Source organism: Paramisgurnus dabryanus, chromosome 21 (assembly GCF_030506205.2).
Source record: "Paramisgurnus dabryanus chromosome 21, PD_genome_1.1, whole genome shotgun sequence".
Classification (NCBI taxonomy): Eukaryota; Metazoa; Chordata; class Actinopteri; order Cypriniformes; family Cobitidae; genus Paramisgurnus; species Paramisgurnus dabryanus.
This window is the reverse complement of record NC_133357.1, coordinates 15,444,370-15,463,974: the sequence shown is the minus strand read 5'-3', so window position 1 is coordinate 15,463,974 and position 19,605 is coordinate 15,444,370. Positions and strand designations below refer to the sequence as shown.

The 19,605-nt window shown below is 40.1% G+C and overlaps 2 protein-coding genes across 5 annotated transcripts in view; one reads left to right on the top strand and one right to left on the bottom strand.

Moving 5' to 3' along the window:
• samd11 (sterile alpha motif domain containing 11) overlaps positions 1-14,547 on the top strand; it is a 76,034-nt gene extending 61,487 nt beyond the window's left edge. The window contains exons 8-13 of one of the 4 annotated variants that reach the window (XM_065285852.2): positions 4,549-4,664; positions 5,822-5,900; positions 7,615-8,339; positions 9,427-9,503; positions 10,501-10,611; positions 12,843-14,547. In XM_065285852.2, the coding sequence (XP_065141924.1) occupies positions 4,549-4,664; positions 5,822-5,900; positions 7,615-8,339; positions 9,427-9,503; positions 10,501-10,611; positions 12,843-13,085 (1,351 nt within the window). In that variant the 3' untranslated portion in view covers positions 13,086-14,547. Of the gene's footprint in view, positions 1-4,548; positions 4,665-5,821; positions 5,901-7,614; positions 8,340-9,426; positions 9,552-10,500; positions 10,612-12,842 lie in introns of all 4 variants that reach the window. The other 3 variants (XM_065285850.2, XM_065285853.2, XM_073813063.1) reach the window with 3 other exon arrangements.
• Positions 14,548-15,444: 897 nt separating this feature from the next.
• noc2l (NOC2-like nucleolar associated transcriptional repressor) overlaps positions 15,445-19,605 on the bottom strand; it is a 33,075-nt gene continuing 28,914 nt past the window's right edge. Inside the window, exons 18-19 of the mRNA XM_065285854.1 lie at positions 16,441-16,527; positions 15,445-15,722 (exon numbers count right to left, since the gene is read on the bottom strand). Of these exons, the coding sequence (XP_065141926.1) occupies positions 15,592-15,722; positions 16,441-16,527 (218 nt within the window). The 3' untranslated portion in view covers positions 15,445-15,591. The remainder of the gene's footprint in view (positions 15,723-16,440; positions 16,528-19,605) is intronic.

The window sequence follows — 19,605 nt, the reverse complement described above, 5'->3', positions numbered from 1 at the left end:
ACACGCACACACATTCTCGCAACGCTCAACGCTGCCGTTGCTTTCAGGCAGCCGAGCGACGCCGCTGCCACTCTGACAGGTCGTCACGCATGAGCGAACACAAGTGCCGTCTACTTGCCCTACTGCCAGATAGGTTGCGAGAGAGCTGGAGGGAGATCGACAGATCGAGAGAGAAAGAGAGAGAGAGAGGGCAGGGTGGGAGAACGGAGGCGAACAAAGATGTCGAGGTAATTAAGCCAGTAAACTGAACAGCAGTCGGCGTGCTGGAAATAAGTGCAGCACGATTTAAAAACACTTTTTAAAAGTTGAAGCACGCAACTTTCAATGTTTTTAAAATAGTTCTTATTCCTAGGCAGCATTTTAAAGTGTACAGTAAGCAAGTTCTAAGTATAACAAACCCGGATAGCAATAGACTCTGGGGCGGATTCGATACCTGTACCGCTGTACCTCCGGTCCGGATCCGGTGCGGATCTGCCCCGGAGTCTATTCCTATCTGGCACACAAAAATAGCTTTAAAGTCTTAAACCAAAAGCTACGACCGACTTCAGTATATTGACGAATTTTCGTAATTATTAGTAACTAGAAAAGAGAATGTTGGGTTTTTTTCACTTCAAATTGATTGGATCTAAAAAAGTAGCCATTTTATTCAGAAATGGAGCTTGCCATATACTTTTTGTGGATTATTTGTTGACCACAAAACTAGTAATGTGAATAGAATTCACTTTGATTTCATGTGCACTTGAATTTCTGCCATGATATCGCTATTTCTATTTATTTCATTTCTATTATGACTAGGGCTGGGTATCGATTCAGATGTTCCAGATCGATTCGATTTCGATTCACAAGCTATCAAATCGATTCAGTTTCGATTCTCAGCCCAATTTTCGATTACGATTCTCGACTCGATTTTTATACTCAATTCTCGATTTAACTCAATGAATATAGATTATATAGAATATAATAGGCTGAATGAATGAATGACAGGCTCACCTCTCGCTCCTTGTTAACATCGCGCAAGGCAAAAAAATGGTGACATCTAGTGGAGAAGACTAGTAATTAGATTAACGTTAATCTTACGTTCAGTGTTTACGAAAATAAAATGGGAAAAAAATCAATTCATGGCCTGTGAGAATCGATTTTGAATCGACCACGGGAAAAAATCGATTAATCGAAAAATCTATGTTTTTGCCCAGCCCTAATTATGACATCATAAAATAATTTAGCATTGCATCCACACGGTTTCATCAGACGCAGGTGCGTTGACGCGATTGCGCATCTGGTCGGAAGTTTACTTCCAGTTTCTGTTTGTTTAATTGTCTGACTAGTTGCTAAACTGAACTCTTGGACAAATACCTCGTCGAAAATAACAAATGTTTTGGTTTCCTAGTTAATCTACCTGTTGTTTATTTTGCTTGTTATATAAATAAACTACTTTAAAAGAACTTGTTGTTATTTACTCTTAGCGGAGTTTACCGGAAGTTATGTGTGTTCCACAAAGGGCAGCTTGTTTATGTTGTTACAGCTGAAACGGTCTATAGGTGGCGCTAGACCAGTCATATCAACTTGCGAAATAAGGCAAAAACTACTTTAATTTAAAAAAGCTAGTGTTTTTAAAAGTATACACGTTTATGTTAAAAACAAGCACTGTAAACAGCCATTATCGCTCTCATTTTCCTTGTTCTCTCAGTCATTCTCTCTCTCTCTCTATCTCTCTCTCTCAACCCAATTTTTCTCTTCCTGTGGGCCAGAGACCCAGAGTGAAACGGTTAATGCTTGCCTCATTCCAAAATTGCTTCCTATAAAAGGAGAAGCACGTCTGCCGGGCACGTCTCCCCATGATTACAGCTAATTACTATCGAGCGGACGCCTCGCGGCCCCAGTCATGCAGCTTTAATTGACCGTTATTCATCTGCGGGCCGCGCAGGGCGGCACAGAGTTTGGCAGGCCTGGCCAGCGCCGCCCGGGCTAATTGTGAGGCCTGAGGGATTAGGCCAGGTGATTACACACTTCACAGTGTAATTACATAAGCATGGCTGGGCTGCCGGCCCGACTCCCGGCCCCAAGGTCACGCGCTGCTTTCTTCCAGATTAATTGGAGCTGCCACAGAAGTGCGAGGCACCGGCGGAAAGCGGTTATACGATTAGCATTAACATTTCAACAGCGGCCCAATCGATCGATGATTTTTTTCCCCTTCATGTCTCTCCTTACCTTTCCCCACCCTTCCACACACACACACACACGTTCAATCTCTTCCTCAGTACTAGATTTTTGCTTTGTTTTTGTTCAAGGTTGAGGAGATACAAGGGCGGCTCTGTTTAAAAATGATGTAAACGTTAAAGAGATCGCTCACCCAAGCATGAACATTTTTTCACTGTTTGCTCACCCTCATGTAACCCCATGATACTTTTTTACACATGAATTTTTTGGAAGAATATCCTGGCCACTCTTTTTAAACGTGAATTACATTAAAAGCACCATAGATGTTGTCCAACGAATCCCATAAAACTTGTTTTATTCATTCAAATTAAAGGAAAACACCACCGTTTTTCAAAATTTTAATATGTTCTTACCTCAACTAAACAAATTAATGCATACCTATCTTTTTTCAATGCGTGCACTTTTAATCTTTGTACAGCACCTTGTGAATGTGTTAGCATTTAGCCTAGCCCCATTCATTCCTTAGGATCCAAACAGAGATGAATTTGGAAGCCACCAAACACTTCCATGTCTTTCCTACTTAAAGACTGTTACACGAGTAGTTACACGAGTAAGTATGGTGGCACAAAATAAAACGTTTGTTTGGAGCCATAGGAATGAATGGGGTTAGGCTAAATGCTAACTCATTCAAGAAGCACTGTACAAAGATTAAAAGTGCACACATTGAAAAAAGATAGGTATGTGTTAATTAATCTAAGTGGAGGTAAGAACATAGTAAAATATTGAAAAACGGTGGTGTTTTCCTTTAACTTTTCCAACAGATTTCTAAAAAAATAACTCAAACGAATCATTTTCTCATGAGAGTTTGCATGAACTTGCTGCAGAAACCTTGGGCGCAAGTATAAAATTTTTTTTGGTGTTATCATGTCAATTTGCTACTTTGATTATTATAGATCTTGACATGGCCTACACGTTTCCATGTTATTAAAATCGATGGACCATATATTTAAAAATATTCACCTTTTGTATTTCACATGACATGAGGGCGAGTAAATGATGACAGGATTTTCATTTTTGGCTGAACTACTCCTTTAGGTAGAGCATAGTGAAATATGCCGTCTCTCTTCTCTCAGATGCGTTTTGTTTTTTGTCTCTTCTGTTTGGATGTTTATGTGTTTGTGTTCAGCAGCTCCGCTCAGACTTTCTCCCCCTGGAGCAAGCATTGCTCAGTCACAAGTACAAAGCAACCGCGCTGTTCTTTCGCCTGCTTTAGGCGTGTTGGATTTCATTTATATTTATGCATGTGTGAGTTGGGGGCCACGCGAAGAGTTGCAGTAAATGGAGAGCCTTGTTTTGGCAGAGGAGCAGTAAAAACCTTTAAAAAGACACTGCTGGATCTCCAATGCACCATTGCTGCCTGGATTTCAACACCGCACCAATAGCAAGTCTGCTCCTTTGGCTCCTAAAGCAACCTGAAGAAACAAGGCTCCAGTCCCTCAATTTTTTCTACCTACTCCTTCCTCTCGTTTTTCTTTTCCCCCGCCAGGTCTCAATAAAGGCGGTCGCTGTATTGTATACGAACAGCCTGTGTTCTCCGGTCGTACAAAAGAGAAAAATATAATTGAGGCTACGTGACGCCACCTTTTTATTGGCTGAATACGACGGAGGGAGACAGGAAGAGGAGGGTGTGTGTGTGTGTGTGTGTGTGTGTGTGTGTTGGGGTGGAAGAGGAAGGACTGTGTTAATTAGTGGGTGCTTCAGCCTGTAGCCCGGGCGAGGCTGGGGGCCGCCCCAGCTGTCGGAGTATGACATGCTCTTATTGTGCATTCAGGCCTCATTACCGCAGTGGCAGGGCCGCAGACCGAAAGATAGCGAGAGGGAGGGTGAACGGGAGATGATGATGGTGGCGGAGGTGGGGTGGGAGCGCAGGATACAAACAGCATCGCTGTCCGCACCGTGACAGGACTGATGAGGGGCTACGGTGGCTTGTGTGCGCCGGAGGGAGCGATAAAAATAACTGATGGAAGAGAACGCAGCATTACCATAACACTGCACGACCATAGCGCCCTCAACAAATCCTGTATCATCATCGCCACAAAGCCTCACCACATAACTGTTCTGAAACAACAGCCATACTATAATGTGCACAACTTAATACAACAGTAATGTTGTGAAGAATGCACAATAAAAACAAGGTCATGCCAAACCATCAAGCATTTATGCTCTTGACAGATGCTTTCCTGGTAAAATGACTAATAATAAGATGATGCATTGAGTAAATAAAACATTTTTTTTATTATTATTGTGAACAATTTCAAGATGACTATCAACAATAACAGATATAGTAGCAGTTGTTTAATAATTGTGTTTGTGTTTTTTGTGTGTACACAGAGACATATCGCACCCTCCTCCATTGCTGTCCCCGCAGAATGCTCCTCACATCGCCCTAGGGCCTCACCTGCGTCCTCCATTCCTGGGCATGCCTTCTGCCCTCTGCCAAACCCCAGGTGAGTGTCACCTCTGCCAGATCCACATAAACACACACAACTACAGGTTATTTTCCACACATATAGCGGCGTATTTTTCATAGTTGTGGCTCCAACTTTAAACAATTGACATCTATGGACTTTATTCAAATATTTGATTAAAGATGCATTACAATTTTTATGCATGTTGCATTGGTGTGTTTGGAGTATAAACCTAAGTTAAGTTTTGAGAAGAATTTAAGGAGGCTTGGCAAAGAATTACAAACAACACACGTGCATAGTTCATATTGACTTATTACACGGCTTGTTGGAATGCTTGATTTTGATTGGCCAGCCACAACATTTGCAGGTTTGTTACTCCCATATTACAGCTCAAAACTAATAACACACAGTAACTCAGATGCTGCAAATCATTTTGACAGGTACAGTTTAATATTACAAAAATGTAATATAAATATGACTTTAAATAACATATATAACAAATGATTAAACCAAATAGTATGTTTAAGACATTTGAACAATGTCTTATCTTAAAATCGAAAGTAAATAGGTTTACCCCGCAAAAAATTTGCATTCTTTAAAAATGAGCTAATAAACTATTTAAATTCAATATTTGATGTTCCTTACCTTACTTATTAGGCAAATAGCCATGTAATAAGCGGGATAATGTAGAGGCAGCCGGTTGTTACGCAGAAATACGCCCCGGCAGTGTGATCAGGACCCAACGCAAAGCTTATTTCAGCTAGGCTGCTATTATTCCTTACATAGCCCAGGGCAATGACTACATTAGGGCACAACAAAAAACATAAACTAACAAATAAAAAAATTGCCAAATTATTTTGTCCAAAAAATACATTATAAGTTTAGTGTTTTGTTCATTTCGCACCATATATCACACACATAATAGTTCAATCTAACATGAAGATGGGGTTAAAACCAAATATTGTACGTCAGTTTTGGCAAATAGTACTGTATAGGTACATTACGGCAAGTAAGTGCGAAAGCAGCAAGTGACAGAAATAGTAAGAGTAGTGTATGGGTCAGAATTTAAACAGTCAAAAAAAAAGTTTTAATCTATTTAATGTTTCTTTTACTTTTTTAAAGATTGTTGAATACATGAAAAAAAAATTTGTCTGCAAAATTGATATTTTGAACATTTTCTTGCTGTTGTCCTATAGGCTATGGATTCCTGCAGCCGGCTCAAGCAGAGATGTTCGCCCGTCAACAGGAGATTCTTCGTAAACAGAACCTTGCTAGGTAATGAAGCAAACTTGACCAAGTGTTTGGACAGCAAGAGTTGTAGCATTTCAACATTACTGAGTAGCAAACAGTCTGTCCAAAGATTTCAATTCTAGATACTTAGCTGAAGCTCACATCAACACTCAAAAATAAAGGCGCTTTACAATGCCATAGACGCAACTTCTTTAGCTGTATGGTTCCATAAAGAATCTTTAACATGCGCAGATGTTTCACAAAAGGGTTATTAAGACTATTAAAAATGTAAATTTTATAATTTTAAGAAGGATCTCTTGACCGAAATCTAATATAATATACATAACTATATTATTATTGATGTCAACCTTACAACATGATGGTATTGTTTTTATTATCTTAAAATTAGTCGTTTTTATCTACATACAACGTGAATTCCCTTACATGGAAGTCGCCAATTCACGCTGTCATGTTTCTACAGTAGCCCTAAACGGACAAACTTTTCTATAGGGCGCATTTTCACTATATTGCCTCAGACAATGATGTATTTGTCATGACGCTGTTACCGTAGCTTCTCTACGCGTTTTAAAAGGCAGTGGACTGAACTGTTGGCACTAAAAATCTACACACTGGACCTTTAAAAGATAAGAAATTGTTATTTTAAGAACCTTTGACTCAATGGTTCATCTTTAGCATCACCGTGAAGAACAGTGGCGGCCGGGGACTTATTTTTGAGGGCGCACGATGCGAAGTTCATCACAACATGTATATAGCCCATTACGTGTGTGGTTTGTCATTTCAAAATGTGTTCGGCGCGTAGTGATCCTATGTGCGTCATGTGTCTTGTCAAAATAAGTGCCTGCTGCAGATGCGTTAAAGGGTTTATGATAAAAAAAGACGGTTGCGTTTTCCAGACACTCGCATAATCTCATGCGTAATCAAAGTTTATTGTTAAGTGAGTGTCTTGCGATTATTTTTGTGAATGTCTTTTTTATCATAAACGGTTTTGACGCGTGAGCAGCAGGCACTTATTTTGACAAAACACGTGATGCACATGGTTCACATGACACAACAAACACATATTTTGAAAACACGAGCAACACACATGACACTACGAAGACATATTTTGAATCACGAGTCGCCACTGGTGAAGGACCTTGTGTGGCACCTTCATTAACCTGCATCTATGTCGAAAAAATGACCTATTGATGGCAATACAAAATTATTCATTTCAATGTAGTTGAATTTTATTTATATAGTGCTTTTCACAATTGTTAATTCTTTCAAAGCAGCTTTACATGAGTAGATGTAGGGGAAAACACAGTATAATCAATAGATAATATAAGAAGTAGATATACAGAGGATAAAAACCCCCTAGGAGAAAAACCCTGTGGGAAAACTCCTAGAAGGACAAAAACCCTTGGGAGAGATTAATATACATTTATATGTATAAACACGGTATGGATAGGAAGTGGGTATTAAAATTAGTCCTCAAGTGTCCTACACTTTTGATACATTGTAACAGCCGCTGGTCACTTTTATCTTTCATTATACAGCAAGAGGTGTGTAACAAATAAGAAATAACGGCGTACAACATGAGCTCCATTATTTATTTCTCTGTCAATCTTTCCTTTAATTGATGATGCACACAAAAGCAGTGATCTGATTCATGTTATTCTAAAATAGTATAAAGCTCATCTCAAAAAAAGTTTCTTTCCAAACTACAACACGCCTTGCTAATCGCAGATTGTTCCTCTAGGTTGGAAATGTCTGCTGAGCTGTTAAGGCAGAAGGAGTTGGAGAACCTCCACAGGCAGCGACTGCTGGCGGACCCGCTGGGCCTGCATCCCGGGCTCCCCGCAGAACACCCTGCCCTGCGCAGCCTGCAGGAAATCCCAGAGGGCCACCCGCTCCGAGAGGAGCTCAATCGTCGCAACGCCATGCTGGTTTTACGCCACCACAACACCCCGTTGCTTTCGCTCAACCACCAGGGGGCAGCAGCGGGCACTTCCTCTAAAGAACTTAACAACAGGAAGAGCTTGAGGAAAGGAATGTCACTCCGGGGGGACCAACAAGGGGGTTCGTCTGATACTAAAGAGATGCTCGGAGAAGGCTCACGAGATGAAGAAACAGAGGGAATCGACGAAGACATGAAAGACTCTGAAAATCACGCAGACGTTGAAGACGACCGTCCGGAGAGGATTTCCAAAGTGGACGCTCACGGTCTCACTTCAGAGGTGTGCCAAGGCAAAGATGTGACCAAGGCTAGTGAAGGGGTGAAAGAGCTGGGTGAGGGGTCGGGAAGGCTCAGCGCTCCTTGTAGCTCCATCGGACCAGAGTCGCCAACCCACCACCTCTTCACATCAGGACTGAGCAAAAGTGAGACCAAGTACATCCCACCAGGAACGATACCACCCTTACCCACGCTGCCCGGACAAACGCTGCCCTTCGCCTTTCCGTACACCAGTTCTTATTTTCACACAGGTGAGCATACAGATTTCCATATTCAAAAGTATCTCAAGTTCAGGAACCTTACAAACAGACATACATCCTCTCAGTCCTGGTTTTTGTGCAACCTGCTCCTCAGCTTTAACTATCTGTAAAGGGATTTGGAGCTCAAGTAGTATTCCTTATCCTCGGAGATACAGGAAGAATGAGAGACATTGTGAGAAAAAGACTCTGGCATGTGAGCAAGCCCAGAGCAAGTTTAAATGGAAATAGGCCTCTAATGAGGAAGTGACCAATTCAGAAGCTGTCTCTAGCATTTCAGCAAAACCTGAACATAAAGTACAGTAAGCATACTAAAACTTTTCAGCTCATATACACAATGGACCAGACCAGTATACCCAGAGACAAAAGTTGAGAGCTAAGCAATGCACAAACATGCAAACTTTCCATGCTTGATGTGTTTTATGATTAAAAAAGTAAACATATAATGTGAAAACATAGATTACTTATAGGATGTAAGTCATTAGCGGGTGGAATTATGATAATGACCAGCGTGTCCACGTCAACAGGACGAGGAAGTAAATTGTTGACTACAATCTGTGTGTGTGTTGTAATCCAAGAAAATAAATTGGCATTTGTACATTTGCATATCGTTAACATACTAATACAAACTTTTACGCCAAAGGAAATGTAAAATCGTGAATAGGATAATAGGTGCTCTTTAATGCAAAATGAACTAACATGAACAATTTTATTGGCATTAACTAACAGATTGATATATGCTAAAAACTATATTGTTAATGTGAACAAATGCAACCTTATTGTAAAGTGTTACCCATTGTTTATTTGTATTTATGACCCCTATTACTGAATACTAATTGCATGAGAAGCACAGGATTAATATCTAATTAAAGACAAGTAGCTGAAGTGTTTAAATGAGTGCACGGGCGACCCAGGCATCTGCAACGCATTACCTGCGATCTCTATCTCCAGCTGGGACCTCCCCCTGAAAGCGGTCCTGCCGCTGACCCTTACTGAACTCTGTAATAGACAGGGTCAATAGCGGAGCGGCACGTAGGGCCTTCTGTTTCTAATGATTTTTGTTTCCTCTGCGGGCCCGCAGGCGCCATGGGAGGTCTTTTCGTGGACGGAGAAGAGACGGGTGCAGCCGAGGACATCAGCAAGTGGAGTGTGGAGGAGGTGTGCAGCTTCATCAGCAGCCTAGCGGGCTGTGGGGAGTACACACAGGTGAGGACAAGAGCAGGAGCAGAGCGTTGGGACACCTTCTTCTCCTCCCCTGCCTTTAACAGGGGCTACCGGAGATACACGGCACAAAGTGAAGATCACAAGTGCTGTAAATTTGTAGATGAAACCATTAGACCGCAGCAGCTTGCTCGAGTAGCTCAACTTCAAAAGTTAGATGGCCGCTCTGCGCTGCTCTTATCTTTCTCACTCACAGCTCCGTCGTCTCACACCACACTGGATGTGCGTCTGTCGCATGCTCAACACATCACCAAAACCCCACCGTCAACCGCAACGCACCACATTTCACTGCGAATGCATGAGTGTGCATGAGCTTCCTCGTGGAACGAGTCGTGTTCGTTGTGTGCACGTTGATTGAGTAACTCAATTAATGGGTTTACATGTACAAGAATATTCCGACTGGAATATTCCGAAACATATTGAGATTTTATCATGGAAATAAATACCATATTCATCAATTTTAGCAAGCAAACCTTATTTATTTACAATAATTTGCCAAATTATGATGACCCTGCCTGTAAAAACCCTGCGTAAGTCAAATTTCTTATATAAAAGACATTCTGTGAAAATATAACCTTGATATCTTTAATATTGACTGAGTAAGGTCGTATCAAAGATTGAAATTGTAGTGAAATTAATGGTTGAAATCAAACTTTAAAGCTCCCAATCTAAGAATTTGATTTGGAAACTTTAGCCTGGTTTTCACAGACAGGGTCACACGTTAGATACACAACTTTAGTCTATTTAATCTTTTAGAAACATATTTTTAAAGCAGAGTTATTTTACAAACACAGATATAAGGCATAGCATTACTTTTAGTGTCTTGACCTACATTTACTATTTCAAGAACAGAATAGCATTGAAAGAAAGTGATGTGCATGTAAACATGGTGTATTTTCATCAACATCAGCTGAAGTCAGGTCATCTATTTCAGGTGTTCAGAGAGCAGGCCATTGACGGTGAGACTCTGCCACTACTGACTGAGGACCATTTACTTAACAACATGGGTTTAAAATTGGGGCCTGCACTCAAGATCCGCTCTCAGGTAAAGATCTGTTTTACAGAATACAAGACCCTGTTTACACCAGTGCCTTACAGTATATATATTTTCAAAACTGCTCATAATATTTTAAGTCAGTTACATAGAAAGGTAGATTAGGCCTAGCTAAATGTTTTCCAGTCTGTGAAAACCATCTGAAGTCGTTTTTTGGTGATTTACTGTTTTCTACATAAAATCATCCTATATAATGTAAAGATTAATCTGTGAAAATATAACCTTGATATTTTTTATATCGGCTAAGGTCATGTCAAAGATTGAGATCAATGCAAAATCAAACTTTGACAGCATCTTTAGCAAAATATTGCGTTATTTACTCGTGTAGATCCAGGAACGTGTTTTCAATCATGATAAGTAAATTCGTAAAGCGGTAATTTTTTCTTATTATGCATTGTTTCTTGTTTCACGTGTTACATTACCGATTATTTAGTGCTGTAACATATCCTGAAATTTGACCTGAGTTTTTCAAAATAAAAGTAAATTGTGTTTAAATGTGAGGAGATCCTGTCGGTCCAAAAGTAACACCTGTTACTTTTGTCCTGCTGCTAATAGTGTTAATAGTGAAAATTTATATTTTAATTTGATTTAATTTTATTTGCATAGTGTTCAAACTGTTGACATTTTTTTTTTATTCTCAACAATTTAAGTTTGTACTGTTGGTTGCTTTTGAAACATTTGATGAAACTGAAATTTAAAATGAAATGTAATTTCATAATTTTTTACAAAGATAAATGACAAAATAAGTTTGCAGTTACATATTAACGAGGTCATAGTCATGGATATTTAATAAAAACAAGTGTAACACAAAAATCTCTCTTGTTTTGTCGTGTTACTTTTGACCCACCTGTGTGTTACTTTCGTCCCAGCTGTCAGGGTCAAAAGTAACAATGCGCTACTTATGTTCAAAGTGAAATTATACTGCAGTCGTTCTACATTTGTTCAAAATTTCACCTGGTATTCATAGATCACACTTGTGAGTTATTGACCACAGCAAAAATTACTTTCACAACCACTCTCCCCTTATCTATCTTTTTTCAATGTGTGCACTTAATCTATGTACAGCGCGTTGTGAATATGTTAGCATTTAGGCTAGCCCCATTCATTCCTTAGGATCCAAACAGGGATGAATTTAGAAGCCACCAAACACTTCCATGTTTTCCCAATTTAAAGACTGTTACATGAGTAGTTACACGAGTAAGTATGGTGGCACAAAATAAAATGTGGCGATTTTGTAAGCGGATAAAAAATGAGAACTATATTGTATGGCAGAAGAGCACTTAGTTTGCAGCACTTTGACCTCGGGCACAATAATATTGACGGAAGTTTGAGCGAGGGGGGGAGTCAGGAGTGATGATCTTACTGCGCGCTACTGCCAACTTGACAGTGAATCAGCTGAAAAAAAAAACAAAGCGTTGATGACCTACTTTGGCGGACAATGCAGGAATACACCGGAAAACACTCAAAACCTGCCCGAATGTCGTGTGTACTGGGCTTTAATACACAGTATTGACTTAGTGGCTGTTTTTGCATCTGGCCACTAGATTCAGTTCAAGGGTTCTGATCAATACATAAAAAAAAATCAACCAACAATTGGGTTTACCCTAAAAATGTGCATATTTGACCCAACCATAGGTTGATACAACCCAACACAGGTTCATTTTGGGTTTGTCTATTTTTTACCTAAAAATGGGTTGAAAACAACCCAGCATTTATGAGTATGGTATAAAAAGCTGCAATTTATTACCTATACAAATAAATTTATTAACAGGGTCCAAAATGCTTTTTGTTTTGATGACTCGAACCAAATTTAGATGTCAGTGCTAATCCATCTTGATGAATTCCTGAAAACACCCGACCGCCTACTATCCTTCAAACAAATCATTACTAAGATTTTAAACTTGCTGGTTACATCCATTATAAGTACATACATTGTAATGGATCGCGATACCAGGTGTAGACCAAAGTTTAGTTTAATGGGTGAAAACAGTTAACAGTCTCCAACTCCAAGTGCAGTAAAGTAACCGCATATGTTTGTGCCTTTTAATCTTTACACATCACATTTCATCATTCATGCATTCATCTGAGCTGACGTAAAAGCAATCAGAATGCAGTCATCTGACATTGTTGTTATTGTACATCATCATCATCATCATCATCATGCATTTCCTGTTGGTTGTACACCATGAGAAATAACGCTGACATGTGGCTGCTTTCCTCAGGTGGCGCGACGTATTGGCAGAATATTCTACATGACCAGCTTCCCGCTGGCCCTCCCGCTGCCACCATCTGCTCTACGCCCCCCAGACAGAGACCCCCTGCCCGCCGAGACCCGCCCTCCTTCTACCGGCAGCACTTCCTCCCCATTCAGCGTGCACCCTCCCGCCTGCCGAACCTCCCCGAAGCAGGAGAACGGAAACCCCTCGTCAGCAGGAGCCTACGACTCCACTAAACCTCCCTCGTAGAATCGGCCATTAAAACTCGTGACTGCTTCTCCATATGGCAGAGGCAGCGCTCCAGGGAGGAGGTAAAGATGGAGAGGGCAAGAAGGGGTCCCTCTTTGAACTATTCTTTCCTTCCTCTTACACCCCCCAACCCTTCACAACCCCTCCCGAAATAAAAAAACAAACTAGAGGACCTTTACGCAGAGGCACTTAATGTTTTTAAGGAAAAGTGTGGAGAAAAGATGAGAGAAGTTTGGGCTGAAAGAACTCCGCCCTGCGCAGGGGCTGCGAGGAAGCCAAAAATCCAAAGATGTGCAAATAGGGACTTGGGGACGAGACAGGAAGCGTTAGTGTGCGAGAGAAAAGACAGCTGCTCTTAAACGGCGTGCCAGAAGGTAGGAGGAAACGAGAAGCGTGCAGCTAGCGCACGAGGTACACGTACGACATTCTTTTGTGGCAGACGTTGTAGTTAAGCATCCTTCGCTGAAATGAACTCTTGCGGTACCCAGCGTGGGGAACACTGAAAGACTCTTTCCTGCTTTCACAGTTGTTGTTCCAAATTCTCTGGAGTTGGTTTAGTTCTGGCTAAATCCCCCAAAGAGGAGTAAATGTAAGAGCAGGATGGGACTCATCCGCAGTCTTGACCAGTGCAACTATGCATTCCACAGTCCAAAACCAAAGACGGATGGATGTGGAATTTTCAACCGAGATCTAACATCGGTGGTAAAACAAGGTACGTGGATACAGGACCCTGTGGAGGAGGTGGGATCAGAAATGACCTCAAAAGATGGAAAGCACTTAAACTTCCTGTGACCAAAAGCCATCAGCCAAAGCAATGGCCACAAACGTCTGGGCCGATTTTAGTTTCACTACCCCTAAAAAAAATTAAAAAAAAGACGTGAGCGTTGGTGAAATATGTACATCCATCCATAAATGGATTTATGCCATTGTGAGGTCACAATAACTGCTGTGGGAAAGACATGTTATCCTGAATTGTACAGAAACATGCTCAAGATGAGAATATACTGAAGATGAAATAAGTGGTACGTTTTGTTATATGTAGTTGCACGAGTTTAAATCTTTATTACTGAGCAAAATGTGACTGGCTGACTGACTTGGTGGTACTTTTGTTCAACTTTTCTGTTTGCTGTGTATTCCAGTTGTAATAACCATAAGCCCCGCTCTTTAAAGCCACTTCAGCATATAAATGAGGAAAATAATATTTATAGGAATTCGTTTGCTGTCGTTCGAGCGACGAAATATTTGATCCCAAAGAACAACACTTTTCTCTTTGTTGCAGGGAAACGGAAGGCACAATGCTCTTTATGCAAAACTTTGAAATTGTTTTTCTTTTTCAATATGTAAGCAATTAATTAAAAATCGTCTCTAGATTTCCCATCAATGTTTTGTCTCCATCCTATTTTTCTATTCTCTGCTGGGTGAAATAAATCCTATTGAAAACCTACAGATGCTCGTCGCTCCTGTTTCTGAGTAATGTGTTTATTTCCATACTCCTCTGCAGTAGCGCAGGGAGTGGCGGCCCCAGTAGGCGGTAAATCCCATGGTTAGGGAGGAGCGCGTATGGGGGAGGTAGGGGATAAGTTGCAGAGTTCAGGTCAACAACAGCTGTCAGAGCGTCAGGTTCAGTCGCAGGCCAGGGCCCCCGTGGCCCCGTCTCCCGCCTGACCGACCGACTCTCAGGGACGCTTACCATCCGCCCGTCTCTTTTACTGCGCTCGTGACTGCCAGCGCCAGGTGCTGTGTGTGATAGACTGTGTGCTCAGAGTGATAGACCGGTAAACCTGTTACCAGAAACGCGGGTGTGACGCGACTCTGGTGAAAACGAAATTTCGGCTAACACGGCCCAGCTGTTGCGCGGTCACGGTGGCCTGAAGTTCCGAATAGCACCTTAAGCTGGGAGTTACAAGTAGTCCAAATATTAGTGCGCACTTCTCTTAAAATGTTAAAGCTATAAACAACAGCTGTTATGGTAGGTGAGAGGACTATTGTGAATTTAAAGGAATAATAGGTTTTATACGAATACAACTCAGTCCATCAACACCACTAAAGCACTAAAGAGTTCTGGCGGCTCAAACGGCGCTTTCATTTCCAAAAAGCCGACTCGTTGCAGAAAATGACGTGAAACCACTGGAGGGGAGAGACGTTTTGGCGAGAGAACAGGCAGTTCTCTGTTTCTTCTCTTCCTCTCTCCCCACCTGGGTAACACAGCCTGGCAGCGGATGATACGAGAGCCTGGCAGCCTGAAGCTCGGACCGACCTCGTGCTTTCACCTCTTTTTCCCCAGGCCTGCCTATTCAGTGCCTCAAATGCAACAGCAGTGGCACATCTCAAACAATGAAGTAAAAACAGGAGGCAAATATACAGTTTGAACACATTGTTAGAAAGGTCTTTAATTATGAATGGTAGAGAAGAAATAATGATGCATTATGAAACACATTTCCACTATAACAGGCTGTACACAACTCTTAACAATGTTCAGATGTGGGTATAAAAAGTAAAACTGATTTTAGTCTTCATCAGAGAGTTCGAGGTCCTCCACCATATCATCATCACCATCTGCCACCTGCTTCAGCTCAGTGCTCAACATCTTCTTTGGTGCTTTGCTTTTAGAAGGTGAAGGCTTCTTCTGTTCATCATCTGAGTCAGATAATAAAAAATAGGACACAAACAAAATAAGAGTCTGAGATGTTTCTATCAAACCTACAGCAAAATTCAATCTGTAGAGTAAGTAAAGGTGGGATTTACTTACAAATTTTTCAAATTTCAAAATACGGCCAATAACAAATTGTATACAGTACTGTGCAAAAGTCTTAGGCCACCATCACCAGCTTTGTTGTTTTAACAAAGTTTTAATGTCTATCCATATTTTTTTCACTCTTTTTTAAGATACAAACAGAAAATGCAGGAAATATGTACACAAAATTAAAAACAAAACAATTTTCAGAACACTAAATATCTTCTTCAGGCATCAGTCAGTATTTAGTGTGACCTCTCTTACCATAAAATACATCTTTAGCTTTTTTGAGGAGACTGAAGTCATTTGATTAGAATTAGGATTTAATTTTATTTAGGTTTAAGAGATCCTGCAGTTGCCTGCTATTGCTCAAGTTGAAGGGGAGTTTACCCTAAATACTTGACACTTCAACTTATACTTTTATACTGTTTTTAATATTACATACACATTTCCTGTATTTTCTGGTTGTATTCTAATAAACAGACTGATAAATAGTTATATATGATCACTATAACATTGCAAAAACAACAATCTAATGGTAGCATGGTGGCCTAAGACTTTTGCACAGTACTGTATGTGCAGACTATACTGTATGTGCGGACTATAGCCATAAGTAATCACCTGAATAATCAATCTCATCATCTTCATCGCTCAGGTCTGAGAGGTCCTCAAGACCTTCATCATCATCATCAGAATCACCCTGTTCATCTGTAAAAAACAATCAATCGTTTAAAAATGTCTTTTGCCTCAAATGAGTTGTGGAAATGCTTCTGGGTTATAAATGACTTCCTTGTTTTTGTGTTGATGTGGATAAAAGCTTCTGATAAATGAATCAGTGTAAAACAGGGAGGGGAAGGCTTAAAATTGCATTTTAACAACTGTGTGGTGTTCTGTGAAAAGATAAAGTGTGGTGGCTATACGAAAAAAACAACAACAATGAAGATGATCTTAAGTACAGACGTCATGTATTTGAATTTAAGGCACTTAAAGAATCTAAAAATATACAACATATATAAAACACATTTCTCTATGAAAGCTTGACCAATCTTCTTATTTTGGTGGAGTGCTAATGTGTTATATGTGACCCTGGACCACAAAAACATAAGTGGCAAAAGTTTATTTGTATCAATAGCCAAAAATACATTGTATGGGTAAAAATTATAGATTCTTTTATGCCAAAAAAATCATACAAATATTAAAGGGACACTCCACTTTATTTAAAACAGGGCTCATTTTCCAGCTCCCATAAAGTGAATTTTTTTTAACCGTTTTGGAATCCATTCAGCCAGGTCTGGTGGTACCACTTTTAGCTTAGCTTAGCACAATCCATTGAATCTGATCCATTAGCATCGCGCTCAAAAATAACTGAAAATCACAACTTTTAATTTTCCATCGGTCTCAATACACGATGTAACTACAGAAGAGTCAAGTTTTAAATAGGAAAAATATCAAAACTCTGGTTAATTTTGAGCGCGATGCTAATGGTCTGATCAGATTCAATGGATTATGCTAAGCTATGCTAAAAGTGATACCGCCAGACCCGGAGATCAGCTAAATGGGTTCCAAAACGGTGAAAATTAAATGTTTAACTTCAGCGGAGCTGAAAAATTAGCATATTTTCAAACTAAGTAAAGATCATGTTCCATGAAGAAATTTAGCAAATTTCCTACCAAAAATCTATGAAAAATGTATTTATCATTAGTAACATTAGTAACGAAAAACTTCATTTGGACAACTTTAAAGCCAATTTTCTTAATATTTAGATTTTTTGCAACCTTTAAATAGTTCTCATAAATAAATAAATGTCATATCCTAACAAATTATACATCAAAAGCTTTTTTATTAAGCTTTCAAATTATGTACAAATCTCAATAAAAAAAAATGATCCTTATGACTTTAGTGGTCCTGGGTCACATATAACATTTACAATAGGTTTTACGGGAGTTCATCAGTGTTATACATAAAGATACTGCACCACACGTTCTTTAAGGAACTAAAATATACAACTGTGTGATCATGCCAAACATCCAAAAGCTGCCATTTAATGAGAAAATCAGACCTGCCAACCTTGGAAAAATTTTTTGAGTACAGAAGCATCGGCCGAAAGGACAGAACACGGGTTTTTAACATAAAATTTAACACATGCACGCGCACATGCACGCACACACACCTCTTGGTAACTTTCAAAGTAAATTTCAAGGTAACATTGCACTTTTTTTTCCCCATCCTGCCATAATCTGCTTTAAAAATAATTATAAATGTGAATAAAATCATGTTTAACTAAATTTGCCTTATATGGTGATTAATAACATTATTAATGTTAAATACTGTATTCTCCAAAGTTTAGCATGTCTGCACAAACACTGTTAAAAGTGATATTACTGTTAAATAGTGGGAGATGGTTAACCCACAAATGACATTCTGTTATCATTTACTCAACCTCATATTGTGTCTTACCTTCATGATTTCTTTCTTGAGTGAAACACACACAAAACAAATTTTAGAATTTTTTTTTTGTTTTTCCCTGACTAGCAAAAAATACAATGAAGTGGGGACCAGACACTGTGGTTATCAACACTCTTTAAAATAACTTGTGTATCACACAATAAAGAAACTCATAAATGTTTGGATGGTCTGTTCTGTTATGTAAACTATGACTGAATTACATGTTTTAAGTTAACTATACCTTTAAGACAGTATTTTAGAGTTAACACTGCTTTAAATTCAACCATAACTGTGACAGTAGTGCTGTTAACTGTATGTCTGTCTGTCTGTAATTTATTGTAGCTTTGTTTACAGTGCAGTACAGTAAATAGGCACCTATCACGTGGGCGCTCGAGACACGAGATATTTTCCATTTATAAAACTTTATTTGATGTGGTTTGCATATGACGTTTTATTTTATTGACAATTATCAAGAGCGCGTTATTTCAGAACGCATTTAATCCGCTTCACTCGGATGTCAGGTGGATTCCCTTCACTGAGAGTGAACTTTCCGTTTTTATTTGACTAAAACTGGATGCTCTCCCCATGGTAAAATCATTGTAGTTTTTCGTAAGCGCTCAACTATAAATGATGCTCATTTACAAATCAGAAGTAATGTTAGCGCATCTTGCGGTCAAGTGCACGTTATGAAACGGAGCCCGCGCGACCGTCGACTTCAAAGGATTAAGCTAATGCATTATTTCATTATTTGCACATCCACCCTGACCAGTTTACCTTAGCGGTTCAGACGTCTTGACTCTCAGTTGAAAAAGATGGTCAGAAACTGCGGCGGGTGGAGGAAGATCACGCTGGATTTTGTGATTCCATCGATAGCAGACTCTTGTTACTGATTGGCCATACCACTTGTCAATCATCCCCACTTTCTATGTGGTGGATGAGCCCAGTGCTATGATTGGACATATTTTTCTTTTTTCTGTTGCTTCTTTTGAGTACTTCGCGCGGCAAAGGGCGTCATCAGGTTTTTGCGTAGTTTAGAGTGACAAATCGTACCACCGTACTTTGAGGTCAAAATGAGTACCTGCTACGCAAAATGCGTACAGGTTGGCAGGTCTGGAAAATAGAGGCTAGCTTCAGACTGAAATTTAGCCCCAGTAATCCAGAGGTGCGTTTGTGGGAGTGTCTTCTGCTCTCTGAAGAGGCCGGGGTTGAAATCCCCGTGCTTTGAAGTGGGATTTGATTAGATGCTGCCTGGGAGGTGAATGGCAGCACAGACGCCTCCCCAGCCAGGCATCTTCCACCCTAATTACCCAGCATGCACCGGGACCAGCCAGAGGGGGGAGC